The 16,283-nt window shown below is 41.0% G+C and overlaps 1 protein-coding gene across 2 annotated transcripts in view; it reads right to left on the bottom strand.

Annotated features, from left to right (window-relative positions):
• Window positions 1-16,283, bottom strand: part of LOC116938930 (uncharacterized) — a 38,781-nt gene that overhangs the window by 12,211 nt on the left and 10,287 nt on the right. The window contains exons 3-11 of one of the 2 annotated variants that reach the window (XM_076060778.1): window positions 11,206-11,337; window positions 9,840-9,953; window positions 8,702-8,797; window positions 5,862-5,914; window positions 5,008-5,296; window positions 3,961-4,260; window positions 2,456-2,500; window positions 1,563-1,871; window positions 300-605 (exon numbers count right to left, since the gene is read on the bottom strand). In XM_076060778.1, the coding sequence (XP_075916893.1) occupies window positions 300-605; window positions 1,563-1,871; window positions 2,456-2,500; window positions 3,961-4,260; window positions 5,008-5,296; window positions 5,862-5,914; window positions 8,702-8,797; window positions 9,840-9,953; window positions 11,206-11,337 (1,644 nt within the window). The remainder of the gene's footprint in view (window positions 1-299; window positions 606-1,562; window positions 1,872-2,455; window positions 2,501-3,960; window positions 4,261-5,007; window positions 5,297-5,861; window positions 5,915-8,701; window positions 8,798-9,839; window positions 9,954-11,205; window positions 11,338-16,283) is intronic. The other variant, XM_032946664.2, reaches the window with a different exon arrangement.

Genomic DNA, 16,283 nt, shown 5'->3' with positions numbered 1-16,283 from the left:
AGAGAGAGCTTTATTTGGAGCCTAGTCTCAAATGGTGTTAGACCAGAGGACGCCTTTTGGCATCCTCTTGGCGTCCTCTTGTCTAACACTTCCTCTAGTCAATCAAGATGATGTAAAAGTGCATAGATTCAGTGGCTTGCTAAATAGCAGAAAGAAGAGCATTTCACAAGGTCGAAGGAGCGCATTGGAAACCTGCGATGCTGTGACCATATTTGTTCGATGGCCAGCCAAATGCTGCTGCCGCGAGGATGACCTGAGTTCGTGTGATGGTTTAAAAACGTAACTAGAGTATCACTTACCTAGGGAGCTTAGCCAAGTACGTAGTGCATCATCGTAATGTAGATGCACGGCTTTCAGAGCTACCAGCAGCTTCTGATATTCCTGATCTCCACTGATGAAGTGCTCGAGAATGAAGGCGGCACACTCGCCCTTGTCCTTGATGTCTCTGGCCGTGTTGTAGACATGCCGCTGGATGTACCACTTGCTGTCCAGCTCGTCCAGCAGGAGGCAGGGGTCCTTGGCAATCCACTTTTTCAGATCCTCGTGGCTCTTGGTGATTCTTTCTCTCATCCCCTCTTTCACAACCACGATCTGCGAGTTGTTTTCTGCGGTACATTCATCACCGTTGTCGTCACGCTGGTGCGGGGTTTGTCGTTAAAAATGACTTCATCATATGCTAACTGCAATACCAGCTTGCCTAGGAATACTTACTCTCTGATTCTCTCGGTAAAGTCACATAGATAGAAATAATAATAATAAAAGAACACGACGGTTTGGTCGCAACACAAGCGTCCATCATCAGGTAATAAATAATGATCTGCTGTTGTCGCTTCATATAGGCACGGGAAGGGGGGGATTGGGGGGGTTGGGGCTTTGTAGAGTTGTGGCTGCAGGAGTTCACTGGGCGAGGGTTTGTGGCGCGCAGGGACGGGTGGGGGCTGCATAAATTAGCATGTCCATGAGCTCTCCCCCCCATGAACCCCTCCAGCAACGACTCAAGCTCATGGACATGCGAATTTCTCCAGCCCCCACCTGTCTCTGCGTGCCACAAACCCTCCCCACTCTCCCCCCGTGAACTCCTGCAGCCACGACTCTACAAAAACCCAGCCCCCCCCCCCCTTCCACCCCCTCCCGTGCCTATATAAAGCCACAATATGAGATAATTCCTTCTCACCTGATGACAGACGCTTGTGTTGTGACCCAAATGTGGTGTTATTTTATTATTATTATTATTATTTTCTATCTACGTGACTTTACCGAAAGAACCAGAGAGTGTGGATTCCTGCAGTCACGAAAGCTTCAAATCAAGATTTCCTATGAATACATTCACATTATGCTGAATATCATAACAAAATGACCTGAATTACCGCCTCATCTCATTAGAGATGGGGCGGTATAGATTGAGAACAAATTTCTTTAGAACTGCTTATGTGTTTAGTTTGTTGTCATTCCCCCGCACCTCCGAATAGCACGCTTGGCTACATACGTTGCGAAATAAGTTCAACATACTTTCGACATAAATAAGCACTGATAGTAAATATTGTACAAGTGCGTTCCCGTACCAAGTGAATCCAGCCATGTGTCAACTTGTGGGTAGTGCTCTCTGAGCTCCTGAAGTGTCTCCAGCAGGCTATGACACTTCCTCTCTCCTCCATCGATGAAGTGATCGAGCAGGAATCCGGCTTGTTCCATTGTGACCATCCCCGCAGCTTTGGAGTGGATGTGCTCTGAGATGTGTCGCCTCGTCTTCAGCTTGTCCAGTAAAGTAAATGAGGAGCTGTTACTGGCAATCCACTTCTTCAGTTCAGGCTTTTTGCCACGGATCATGTATAGCGCATTGCCGTCAACGACCACAATCCTCGCCTTCTCAACTGCAAGAGAGTTGTTTTCGCAAACAATGCAGTACCATACAATATGGGATTAACATAGCATCTCAATGCGAATTTGTCTCAGGAAGCAGTAAAGAAAGAGTGGCTAGTAGACTTGCATAAAGAGAAGTGAGTCTGCCGTATCGAGAACCTGACTTTATTAAATATTTAGGCTCTTTATTTTATATACTTCTGCTTACATAGGCCTATCTAAACTAAAAACAATAAACCTAAATATATTACCAGGTAAAGCCCACTGCGCTATATCGCTCTTTTTTTCAGAAGCGACCTGGCCACAAATGATAGTTCAATCAAGTGGATTATCATGTATAGATTTATAGCAGTAAAACACTCTGAACGCATGTCGATTCTAAATATGGAGGAACACACAGGAAGACCTGAATAAAATCCACGCGACCACGGGGTGAGAGAGAGACATGCATATACCAAATACACAGCAGGCGTCAGCGTCGGGATCAAACCTACGACCTCCTGTATACTAGGCGAGGTAGTTAACATATCCTAGCCACCGTGGCGTCCCACGGTGTTGAGGGGTCTATTCTCTTAATAAGATGGTATGACCTTACCTTGATTCAAACTATTCTCTTCTTTGTAAAGATCCGCCTCCATTTCTATTGGGTCAGTAAAAGTATAATGTTAGAAATTTAATGTGAACATAATCAATTTTACAAAGCAAATATGTGTCAGAAACATGGACAACTGATACAAATAAAAAGTGCATGAAGAAGAATGGACATGTAGAGGAACACGTGGATTAGGGAACATAACGTAATAAGAATCTTTATTTAGACTAAGGGAACAATCCAATGAGCTATGATGTTCTTTTTCACAGATGTCCATTATGGGCAGATCTTGAAGTTACAACAGCAAGCAATACAAAACACGATAGGAGTGAAAAATTGAGGAAAAGGGTAAGCAAGTCAATAAATAGTAATTACTGTATATAATTGCTGTATATAAGTCGATTAATCAAACTTGGGCAAGTCAGCAAAAACAACAGCAAATACAGTCCCTGACCACATCGAGATACCACACAGCAGTAGTAGTACCTCAATAAAATGGCACATGGACATTGAACTATCGATACGACACGGGTAAGAATCAAAGTTTTCCAATGTGACTTTAATCCAACACTAATCTTCTGCTTCACACTTGGGCTACGCCCATCTCAAAACCTTTATAAACAGTTTGCCTTTAGAGGCTAACCCATTTTCCTGATGACGACCGTTTGCGTTGCGATCGAAACGTCGTGGTATTTTTTATTCACTTGATTTTTATTATTTTTTCTATCTACGTGACTTTACCGAAAGAACCAAAGAATATGAATTCCTGCATTCACAGACGTTTTAAGTCAAAATTTATCCGTTTATGTGGTAGAATGCATACAAAAATCTGCTCATTGTCTTAGAAATGTGCAGTTTACCTTTCAATGCATATATTTTTTAAAAATTTAGCTCCAATATACGTTACAGGTCTGAACGTTTGACTCTCAAGCCTTTCCCGTTCCGAGATGACTGCAAGTCTCAGGGTGGGTGTCATCTTCACTGTCAAATCTCAGAATATCCAAGCGATTCAGCATTAAATGTATTTTGAGAGGCATAGCAGTACCATTGTTTTAAAATACTTAATAACTCACTGCAGAGAACTGTAGCGACAAGACCACACTCTATGATAGCTGGCGCCAAACTGTGCCACACATTGTCCCGTATGGTCTTGTGGGAACCTCGGTACCAATCACGTTATTTTATTCTGATAACGAACACGGACGTCATCGGAATGGGAAAGGGTTTATATCAAGGGAGGAGCACACGTTGTGTAAATGAGGATGGCATGATCAATCTTGGGGATCGCAAAATAGGATCAGGTCAGGAAAAAACGCACTTTGAATCAAAATGTGGATGGAAAATCCAGAGAACACCGGAGACAAAATAACCGACCACGCGAAAAACATACACACTCCAAATATACAACAGGCATCATTGTTGGCATCGAACCCACGACTTCCTGTATACCAGGCGAGGTGGTTAACATATCGGCACCGTGGTAGTCTCGTACACACTCATGTACTTACCCAGGATGCTCATCCATTTGTTAACTTTTGGGTACCTGAGTATGGTTTTAAGCACATCGAGGAATTCCCGACACCTCTCCTCCCCACAGCTAATAATGTGATCGAGTAGGAAGCCGGTGACTTCTAAAGAATTGCGCTGATTCTTGGCCTCGTCGGAGGCGTCCTTCTGAATGATAAATTTATTCTCCAGCTCCTCAATGAGGTAGTCTGGGTTATCGCTGATCCACCGCTTCAGATGAAGTTTATTTCTGCGGACGAGATGCATATTTCTTCCTTCAACGACCACAATGGATTTACGTTCTGTCAGGACACACACAAATAAAACATTTAAGATTATAATTTGTTTCATATTATACAATATATATTTATGTCCTATATGTGTGAAAACTTGGAGAAGGATTTGATAACGCCTTGGACATATTGTTTTTCGTGATTTGCTTAACTTCCCTATACTTTGAACGCCTTTCATGCCTTTGTATTGTTTGTTATTGTAACTTTCTGACCCCGTGCCCCTACTGGACATCTGATGATGATTGCTTGTGTTACAGTCGAAACGTCGGTAGAATTTTATTGTTTTATATTTTTATTATTTTGTTTCCCTTCTACGTGACTTTATCGAAAGAACCAAGAATATTAATCCCTGCAGTCACGAAAGCTTTAAATCACAAGCTTAAAAGCCCTTCAGATTCCTCCAGCATAAATATTTGGATTCTAAAGTAGTCCATGAAAAACCCACCGCAATAATGTATGTATGTTGAAAATTTCTCACACCCTATGTAGCCAACATTGATAATCGAGGTACGGGGGAAGGAAAACAAACTACGCACCAAGTGCATTTATAAAGAAAATTTGTTTTCTATTTAGTATAGTAGCGTATTGTAGTGTATAGTGTATTGTATAGTGCAGTGTATAGTGTAGTGTATAGTAATGTATAGTGTAGTATGTATGTTGAACTTCTTTCGCACCATACGCAGTAAACAACCGTGCTTATCGGAGGTGAGGACGGAAGGACAATTGCATGTCATGATCCACAATGAAGCTACATACCGAGGGAATCCAGCCAGTCCGCAAGGTCCGGATACTTGTCTCTGGTTGCGTGGAGGGCATCTAAGAGGTTCTGGCAGGCCGTCTCGCCGTGGTTCAGAAATTGTTTGATCAGATTTGCCGCACGGTCAGAGCTGGTGCGAGTGTCCTGGACCTCTCGGTAGACGCTGTGAGAGATGGTACCCTGGCTGTCCAGTTCATCGAGGAGGTGTTGAGGGTTTTTGCCAATGGAGCTCTGCAGCCTTTTTATGTTCTTGTAAATCAGTTTCTGTCTAGACGTCCAGTGTCTCACCTGTGATCATGCGAAAATAACCAATTATACTTGTGCATGATAAAAAATAGACGTATTTGTTTTAAACTTATTTCGCACCATACGTAGCCAACCTGAATTTAAATGTTGTATTGCCACAGTTATAGTGGAGTGTTAATGCCTTTTTGCCAATTTAGCAGGAGCTGCATTTCTTATGTGCCCATGGTCAGAGTAGTGGTCCTGATAAATTCTTAGATCTTTTCATAATGTACTCTCCAAATTTGACACTTTTCAATTAACAATACAGTTCCAGGGCGTGCAATTCAACACAACCTTAAAGTTAACGGTGATTTTGATACACACTTCACTATCTTTAATGCTGACGTAGGGTGTATACATTTACCGGAGATTTTCATTTTTTATTGTAATGTTACTTCGAATTACTATGTAGTCATAAACACAATGAATCGGACTGATTTACCACGGAATTTGTCGTGCATCTTTGGAAAATATTACAGTTAGACGTTGAGTTGTTTTTCCAGATTCATAATTTGTTGAATTTTAAACGGTTTAGGTATAAAAACAGGTTTAAAAAAAGTATACTCACGTTGAAAAGTCTATCAATCAGAGAGACTTCTTCATAATCCCTTCCATTTAAAACTTCCCACGGTTGGGTTTCCATACAAATGAGAGATACAAAGTTGGTGAGCAGTGCGGTAGTGAACGATAAAATAAATAAATAAATCCGTGAAAAAAATTTCGAGCTTTCATGTATCGCTCTATTGGCAATCCACTGCTGGATCAAGGCTGCCCACACTGTTTAGATCATGGGCGGCGCTGGTCGGCGGTGGGGGTTTTGTAAAGGCGGGAAGCGTCGACATGGAGGGGTAGAAGTCCAGAACCGGCATGAGCCGGCCTTATTTTCAGAACTGTAATAAGCCGGCCTTATTAATAAAAAACTACTTATTATTTTACCATGTGTAAGGCCCACTGAGCTACATAGCTCTTTTTCCAGAAGCGACCTCGGCATTGAAAATGATAGCTCAACGAAGTGGATTATCGTCATCACGTGGAAATGTATAGCAGCCAAATACTCTGAACGCATGATGTTGATTTGAAATGTGGAGGCAAAAAACTGGGGGACCCGGAGAAAAATCCACATGACCACGGGGAAAATATGCAAACTCCAAATATACAACAGGCATCAGGGTCGGGATCGAGTCTTCGCCCTCCTGCATACCAGGCGAGGTAGTGTGTGATGAGTGAGACCTTATAATGTATTTGTTTGGCAACCGGAAGCCAATGCAGCTCAGTGAGTACTGGACGTATCTAAAGAACGATATAGATGGACATATTCTTAGCTCCCCCAGTACCCTAGTGTCTACAAACTAAGTTGCCTCTGTGGTAGTAGTTACATTGGAGAAACCAAACGCCATGTCTCGGACCGCATTCGTGAACACAAAGCAGACCTTAAACACGGTAGGACCAACACCTCTACCGTGGCAGATCATTGTTATAATTCAGTAGGCTCACATGACATTGACTTTTCCAAGACAGAGGTTCTTTGTAAGCCATCTGGCTACCATGAGAGATTCGTTCATGAGGCTATCCACATATACAAGCACAGAGAGAATTTCAACCGAGAAGATGGATTCTGGCTTAACAATCATTGGAAAGATTTGATAAACCATTTCAGGCCTGAATTGATTGTTCACGCTTACAGTGGCTTTCAGACAGCATACATTAATTTTTCGTCTCCCCCCTCCTCTTATCAGAACATATATGGACTCGTCCTTCTAAATAAACTGCCAAATCGCTGCGCGTGGTGCTGACGTTTTTTTATAAATAAATAAATACACCGTTTAAAAATAAATACATTTATGCAAACCGACACACCTGATGACGACCGTTTGTGTTATGGTCGAAACGTCGTGAGATTTTTGTTGTTTTATATATATTTTATTATTTTATTGTTTCCCTTCAATGTGACTTTACCGAAAGAGCTAAGCATATGAATTACTGCAGTCACGAAAGCTTTAAATAAAAATGAATGGACATGTTTTTATTTTACCAGGTAAGGCCAACTGAGCTATGTAGCTCTTTTCAGTAGCAACCCGGCCACAAATTATATCAGCTCAACAAAGTGGCTTATCATCACGTGGAGATTTATAAGAGCAGCCAAATACTATGTATGCCTGACGTTGATTCTAAATGAGGGAAAATTTGAGGGCTAGGAGAAATTTTAAGATAAACTTTTACTCAAACCATAAAGATCTTAACCTCATAGGATATATTATTTGGTCAAACCCCATTTCACTGGTATTTGTGAGCTCGTAATTCCTACGGACGCACTATTACGTGTTGTATGTGTGTGTAGAACTTCTTTCACACCATATGTAGCTAACAGTGCTAATTGTAGGTGCGGGGGGAGGACAACAAACTAGCAAACCGCCAATCTTATGAGTTTGAACTTCTATGGCTGCAATCTTCATGAACGGATAATGAGAACCCCTGTGACGATGTACCATAAACACACGTGACATTTTGCATGAGGCAGTATAGGATGCAGTATAGTATGGGATGAGAAATTATCAATGTTTTCCCCTATTCTTTTTTGCGCACATAGAACCAAGACTTGTTTAGGACAAAATCCTGAGTATGTCCCAAAATGGGTAGAGTTATTGGGGTGTGGCAAAGGCACAGCACAGAGACCATCTCTTGGAAGAATAGGGAGCCCATGCCTGGAACCTGCTCCATAAACCTGCGACAACACCACTCGGGTTGGATGAGAACCCAGCTGCTTGGACGTGTCTGCTACTGTTGAGAAGGCATCTTATTATTATGATTATTATCTGTGTAGCTCCTCTGCAAGTGCTTCCAGCATCCTCTTATCTGAAGCGGGTTGCCTCCCTGAAAAGTCCAGAAGACCTCCCCTCTTTGCCAAACGCGGTTTTCTGCTCAAGAAGATTGTGAGTGAGAGTGTCGCGTGTCTCCATACTTTTTATTTCAGAACTCTTAATCACTCTTCCTCTTGCTGTGAACTACCTCGTCTGGTATACAGGAGGTCGTCGGTTCGATCTCGACCCTGACACCTGTTGTATATTTGGAGTTTGCATGTCTCTCTCCCCGTGGTTGCGTAGATTTTTCTCCAGGTCCTCAGGGTTTTAGAATCAACGTGCGTTTAGAGTATTTGACCACAATACATTTCCACGTGATAAGCCACTTCATTGAGCTGTAATTTATGATAGCCAGTTTGCTTCTGAAAAATAGCTGTAGAGCTTAATGGGTTTTAGCTGGAAAAATAAAAAAGTTTCATTTAATTTATTTTAATGCGTGGACCTTAATAATCTTTCATGACCCACGCAGTGGCCAAAATGTTGTTTTGTTTCAATCTGATTCATAATTAAGCCGTGGTATTATCAGCATTATCGGTGTGGTGGTTAATACCTTTGCATCTCCATTTTCGGTAAAAATAACATAATGGCAGAATTAAAGAAATGATGATCAAAATCAATGTCATAATTAGACCAACCACCATCCAACCTGGAAGAAGAAAACAATAATAAGCATTAGTTTCATGATTTAACACTTAATAGCATATCTATTACAGGATCGATTTCTCATCAATGAGCTTAAACCATCACGCAAACTCCAGTCATCCTCGCAGCAGCTGTGGCTTTTGGCTGACCATCGAACAAAGACGCTCACTGCATCGCGTGATTTCAGATGAGCTTCTGCGGCCGTCTGGAATGCACTTCCTTCCGATATTAGGAGGCCACTGAGAGCACTGTTAAATTATATTCATAGCTCTTTCGGTAAAGTCACGTTGAAGGGAAACAATAAAATAATAAAATATATATTTAAAAAAAAATCTCACGACGTTTCGACCATAAAACAAACGGTCGTCATCAGCTGTGTCGGTTTGCATAAATTTATTTATTTTTAAACGGTGTATTTCTTTATAAAAAACGTCAGCGCCACGCACAGCGATTTGGCAGTTTATTTAGAAGGACTCGGCCATCTATGTTCTGAAAAGAGGAGGGGGGAGACGAAAAATTAATGTATTCTGTCTGAAAGCCACTGTAAGCGTGAACAATCAGTTAAGACCTGAAATGGTTTATCAAATCTTTCCAATGATTGCTAAGCCAGAATCCATCTTCTCGGTTGAAATTGTCTCTGTGCTTGTATATGTGGATAGCCTCATGAACGAATCTCTCATGGTAGCCAGATGGCTTACAAAGAACCTTTGTCTTGGAAAAGTCAATGTCATGTGAGCCTACTGAATTATAACAATGATCTGCCACGGTAGAGGTGTTGGTCCTACCGTGTTTAAGGTCTGCTTTGTGTTCACGAATGCGGTCCGAGACATGGCGTTTGGTTTCTCCAATGTAACTACTACCACAGAGGCAACTTAGTTTGTATATATATACTATATTATATAATATATGCCCAATATACACATTATCAACGTATTCTGTGTTATTTTTTTATTATGAAAATGCCATAATAAAGGAACATATGTTGAACTGAGCTGAATAATCTCAGCGAATACACAAAGCAAATTCTTCATCGCAGATAGCATTACCTGGTCCTGGGATTGTCTTTTCACACTTCTCTGAGTATGTCGATCTGCAGTAGCCTTCCTTACACTGGCAAACAGTATTATGTGTGCTTTTACAAGGAAGCACCTCCTCTTCACCTGTTGCAGATTACAAAAAAATAGTAAAAATCACCACTTATTTTCCCCTGCTTCTCCAAATATAAACCTCCGATTAGCACGTGTGGCTCTTCATGGTGCGCAGGACGTTCTGATACCACCTTGCCCCAGCCTACATCATTGACATGCTTCACCCATGTCCCCTTAAGGTCCCCAAAGTCTGGGGATGCAGACCTTCTCTGTATTCCCAGGTCGAGGTTTTGGTCTATGAGTGACCAATAATTTATTTCCTTGTAGTCCCTAGGCTATGGAACGCTCTTCCACGAGAAATCCGGTATCTCTGAGCTTGTGGACATTTTTTAAATGCGCCTTAAAACCTACATATATGCTTCCACTTATTAAATGTTTAGTTAATTTAGTAAATTATTTTTTAAATGTATTCATGAAATTATTTTGAAGTGTCTGCTCCTGCTGTCCTATACAGCGCTTTGAGATCCTAGATGAAAAGCATTCAATAAATGTACGTATTATGATAATCTTCCCATAGGCATCTGTCCTGTTGCATAGATCGTTTAAACCCGCAAGAATGACTCTTGGAGTGTGAGAGAGCTGTGAGATCACCATAACATTGACTCATCACTAAACTAAACTAAAACCAAACTAAATTATAATTTGTATTTCATCAAGTAAGGCCCACTGAGCTATGTACGGTGTCTCTTTTTCAGAAGTGACCTGGCCACAAATGATAGTTCAACGAAGTGGATTATCACGTGGACATTTTTAAGGGTGCCACGGTTGTGAGATATTATCTACCTCAAATCCATGACATCCTGCCTCTCTCCCCGTGGTCACGTGGATTTTTCTCCGGGTTCTCCACACTTTGAAAAAAAATCACACGTTTACATAATTTGGCTGCTATAAATTTCCACGTGATAAGCCACTTCGTTGAGCTATCATTTGTGGCCAGGTCGCTTGTAAAAAAGAGCTGTATAACTCACTGGGCCTCATCAGGTAAAATAAAAATTGTTGAGTTGGATAGTTTAGTTTATAGCAGCCAAATACTCTAAATGCATGTTTCTAAATATGAAGGGGAAAACTGAAGGACCCAGTGAAAAATCCACGTGACCACCACAGAGAGAATATGCACACTTCACATATACAGGAGGCATCGTCACGGTCGGGATCGAACCCTTGACTTCCTATATACTAGGCAAAATATTTAACATATCCTAGCCACCGTGGCGCCCAGCGAAGGCTCACCGAACAAATGAACTGGCACACCTGTTGCACTCACCAACACTGCAGGAGCTGCACTCGTTGCAGTTTGCTAAGTGGTTTTGTTCTTCCGTGTACGTTTCACCCTCCACGCAGGAACCGCAAACTGAATCTTCACCACTGGATTTGCACTCACTTAAGACAAACGTCCCTGAGAAAAAAACATAATTTAGTGTTTTGGGAGGTGAAGAGACACATTTTTGTTACAATTATTAACAACACATAGTGCCTTAATAAAACTGCACGTACAAATGTAACAATCAATACATGTTCTTGGTTCTTTACCCAAAGAACCAATAATATGAATCCCTGCAGTCACGAAAGCTTTAAATAAAAAATCAATACATGGTTAAGAATTAAATAATATTTTAGGTTTCATTTTTAAAATATCTGTTTTCACTTGCATACACGTCTGTGTAGGTTACGTGCCTTTTACTAAACTATTTAGCTATTTTTATTTCACCAGCTAAGGCCCACTGAGCTACGTATGTAGCTCTTTTTCAGAAGCGACCTGGCCACACGCGATGCTAGCTCACCAAAGTGGCTTATCGTGTCGAAATGTATTGCATCCAAATATTCTAAACGTATACCATAAACTAAATCGTAACAAAATATTATATTGTGTTATTTTATTTTATCAAAATATTATAATGTGGGCCAAATAATGCACTCAGTTAATGTCATTTACATTTTAGGATTAACACATTTCTAAGCAATACAAAAACGGGGTACTTGACCAAGTGAAACAATACTTTAATGGATGTTTAATGGACAACTTGTTACCAGGTTACAAGACTCGCCGAAAATTAATTTCTCATTTCACTAACTCACTTTTTTAGAAGTGCTTGTTGTTGTGTTTATTTTGAGCGTGGTTGGTTACGTACGGTGCGAAAGAAGTTCAACATACATAAAAATGATGGCAAGGTTTCATGTCATACACTTCAATTGCGCGTTGGTTGCTATGTACTTCCGTGTGCTGTACATTGTTGCAGGACGGGAGAACAAAAGAAAAATGATCCGTACTTAGGGGAAAATCTAAGTTTATAAGCAAAGTAGCTGTAATCCTGGGCATTATAGCATTCGAACCGGGTAATTGTTGATCATAACTTTCTGGTGGATGACAGAGCCCGCTGAGCTGCACTAAAATGGATCACAGCGCTTGGTGTATCAGCCACCACTTGCATACACCCCTGTACATGTTAGAGCAGTGGTTCTCAATCTGTTTTGGCTACTGCTGTACCCCCTTGTTGAATTTTGTTTCAACCGAGCACCCCCTTGCCTGACCCAACTTTGGTTCTGAGAAAGAAATCTACTAATAATGAACGTCGATATTTTAAAAGAATTGCCAATTGTTTGAGGTATATACCCTAACTAGCTGCTAGTAACTGCAAGCGAATAAAAAAATCACCGGACGCTCTCGGTGCGTGACGTAATTTGTTCACGCTCGCTGGTTACTATTGCAAACCACATTGTTTACGATCAAGGAATTTATTTTATTCATCGTTCCAGGTTACCATATGGATTTAAATGTTATCTTATTTATTTTATATTGACAGATTCATAGATTATTATTCACCAATGACTCTCATGTATGATATAATTTCACACATTCATAAATCACCTCACGTGCCCCCAGGGGTCCGCCGTACCCCCGGCTGAGAACCGTTGCGTTAGGGTGCCTAAGGCAGCAATCAAAATCATAATATTTTATTTATTACTGGATAAATCTGATGAGCTATGAAGCTTTTTTTATAGATGTCCAAGGCAGCCGCAAAGGTGACCGGAGTTTGCGTGATGGTGTATGCTCCTGGACAAGATCAGCAAGGTATTGTGGCTAATTAGTGGCAAGCCTTTTATGTGTAATGTATTCGATCGGCGACCTAAAGCCAATGCAACTCGGCGTGCACTGGACGGACACGGTCGGATTTTGCAGCACTTGTCTCGACACGTGCCAAAGAGGTTTGTACACGCTGCAGCTTGTTAATGTTTTTTGCCAGACGTCCCGTAGAGTCGTGAGTTGCTAACATCGAGCCGTGTCGATATACTAGGCTACACACCACCGTGTTGGCTATGACATGACGCCGATTGCACAATCCGAATATATTTGGAGAGGACAAACAAGCAATGTATTTGTTTTCTTCCTACAGAATGTGTGAGTGACACGACTGAGTGTAGCTAAGCCAGGCTATTGTGATGTTATCATTCCCTCTCCCCTGCAATGTGGACATTTGACAGCTTCATAGTTGGGTAATTTTGACATTCCACTGTGCTCTCACAATCAATGCGCTATTCAATATCAAAGCATACACATGCAGGAAAAAAATACCAGTGAACTACCAACCGTGCTAATCGCACCTCCAATTTGTATGGTTGGCTCCAAAGGTCCCTTGCGTTCAACCAATGCTGTTGAATTTTTGCACTACCAGAAGGCTATGTGGCTGATGATGGGATGCTGATTATTTTGCTGCTATAAATTTCCACATGATGACAAGTCACTTTGTTGAGCTTTATTTTGTGGCCAGGTTGCTTCTGAAAAATAAATAATAGCTCAGTGAAGTTGAGTATGTATTTTCTTACAGTGATTTGCTTACCTTTCCTATAATTTGAACTCCTATCATTTGCGTGTTGTTTGCTGTTGTAACTCTGTGACCCCGTGCCCCTACTGGACATCTGTGAAAAATAGCTTCATAGCTCATCGGATTTCTCCATAATGAATCAGGATTCTGATTCTGAAATATTGTTTTACGTAAATACATATAGTTTGCGTATTTATGAAGTTGCATATAGTCTCCATAAAATTGCTAATGATGATGTTGTGTTATACTGTACGTTGAATCGCATCGCAAGGCAATGGTTGGCCAAGATCACACTTTATCTCCCCAGTGCTGATGCTTACAACGCCACACCAGGAAGTTATTTAAGGTATTTGTTCTCTAAGATTTGAGCAATGGCGTTTATGCCCAAGTAAGGTTAGGAATTACTTCATCAAAGACAACGATTGCCAACAGCGTACGAGGACTTGTGGGGGCAAGTGCTGTGAGATGATGTAAAGCTGGCGTGGTTTGTAGGTGTGGTATGTTTTGCCGCAGGTAAAACCCACTGGACAATGTATGGTTTATCGATGGGGAACTGGTTATACAAGAGAAACCTTATATATTATTATTTTATTGTTTCCCTTCAACGTGACTTTACCGAAAGAGCTAAGAATAAGAGAAACCTGGTTATGTATGTATGTATGTTGCATTGAACTTCTTTCGCACCTTACGTAGCCAACCGAAGGACAACAAACTAAACACAAAAAAGCAGCTCTAAAGAAATTAATTTCAATCTAGGTTATTTAAAAGTGCATAGCTCCTAATATCGGAAAGAAGAGTGTTCCAGATGGCTGCAGAAGCGCATCTGAAAGCGCTCGATGCAGTGACCGACTTTGTTCGAGTGCCAGCCAAAAGCCACTGCTGCTGTGAGGATGACCGGAGATCACGTGATGATGATTTATGCTCCTTGACGAGATGAGCGAGGTATTCTGGTTCATTTGTGGCAAACACTCTGTGTTTAAATAATTTTTGTTACAACTATAAATACCAACAACAGCAAGGAACATACGGCCGTGTGCGTGGTCAAGTTTCCAATGGCAAGGTCGTGCGTTCAGGGTGCAATTTAGCACCAAGGTATGAAGTTCGTCACAAAAGCACCTTTGTCTACCCACACTGCCACTATTAGGAATGTCAATTTGAGTAGAGATTTATAAAACAAATATACTGAGAATAGGTTTTCCCCTTTTTTTCTGGCAACAAAACACGTGTTAAGATGTTAAAACACCAAACTGAAACCTTTAACAAGGAATCATGTCTACATTGACCACAATACTTGTGGTTAGAATGCAAACAAAAAAAATACTCTGAAAATATATGCATTTTCTTAGCTCTTTCGGTAAAGTCACGTTGAAGGGAAACAATAAAATAATAAAATATATATGAAACAATAAAAATTATCACGACGTTTCGACCATAACACAAACGGTCGTCATCAGGTGTGTCGGTTTGCATACATTTTTTTTTTTAATGGTGTATTTATTTATAAAAAACGTCAGTGCCACGCGCAGCGATTTGGTAGTTTATTTAGAAGGACTAGTCCATCTATGTTCTGGAAAGAGGAGGGGGGAGACGAAAAATTAATGTATGCTATCTGAAAGCCACTGTAAGCGTGAACAATCAATTAAGACCTGAAATAATTAATCAAATCTTTCCAAAGATTGCTAAGCCAGAATCCATCTTCTCGGTTGAAATTGTCTCTGTGCTTGTATATGTGGATAGCCTCATGAACGAATCTCTCATGGTAGCCAGATGGCTTACAAAGAACCTCTGTCTTGGAAAAGTCAATGTCATGTGAGCCTACTGAATTATAACAATGATCTGCCACGGCCGAGGTGTTGGTACTACCGTGTTTAAGGTCTGCTTTGTGTTCACGAATGTGGTCCGAGACATGGAGTTTGGTTTCTCCAATGTAACTACTACCACAGAGACAACTTAGTTTGTAGACACCAGGGTAATGTATGTCCGGAATCACATATTTTACAGACGGAACCAGATCACGTATTTTATGTAATGTGTTGAAACGGACCTGGATCTTGTGTTTATTCAAGATTTTGGAATATCTTTTTTGTGATCCCCGCAATGTAGGGTAAAGTGATGGCTTTGAAAGGCTCCTCAAGAGGGTCCTTCTTCATGGTTTGAGTAATAGCTTTGCGGATTGTATAGTCGGAGTAACCATTAGCCTTAAGAGCCCAGTGTACGTGCTTGAGTTCACTGTCTATGTGTTCCTGGTCGGATATGAATTGGGCTCTATGATACAGAGTCTTGATGAGATAATTATTCTGTGATGGATGGTGGTGGGAATCCGGTTTCAGATAAGCATCCGTATGGGTAGTTTTCCTGTAGACAGAGTGGCTCATTGAACCATCAGGTCTCTTTTTTATTAGGACATCCAAAAAGGTAGCTTGCCATCTTTTTCGACTTCCATGGTAAATCTCATGGCTGGGTGTATGGAATTGATGTGGTCGAAGAATTGGTCTAGAGCAGGCCGGCCATGTGGCCAGAT

This window comes from Petromyzon marinus, chromosome 5 (assembly GCF_048934315.1).
Source record: "Petromyzon marinus isolate PM22_M1 ecotype Great Lakes invasive population chromosome 5, UKy_Petmar_22M1.pri1.0, whole genome shotgun sequence".
NCBI lineage: Eukaryota > Metazoa > Chordata > Hyperoartia > Petromyzontiformes > Petromyzontidae > Petromyzon > Petromyzon marinus.
The sequence above is the reverse complement of the archived record's forward strand: the minus strand, read 5'-3'. Positions and strand labels throughout refer to the sequence as shown.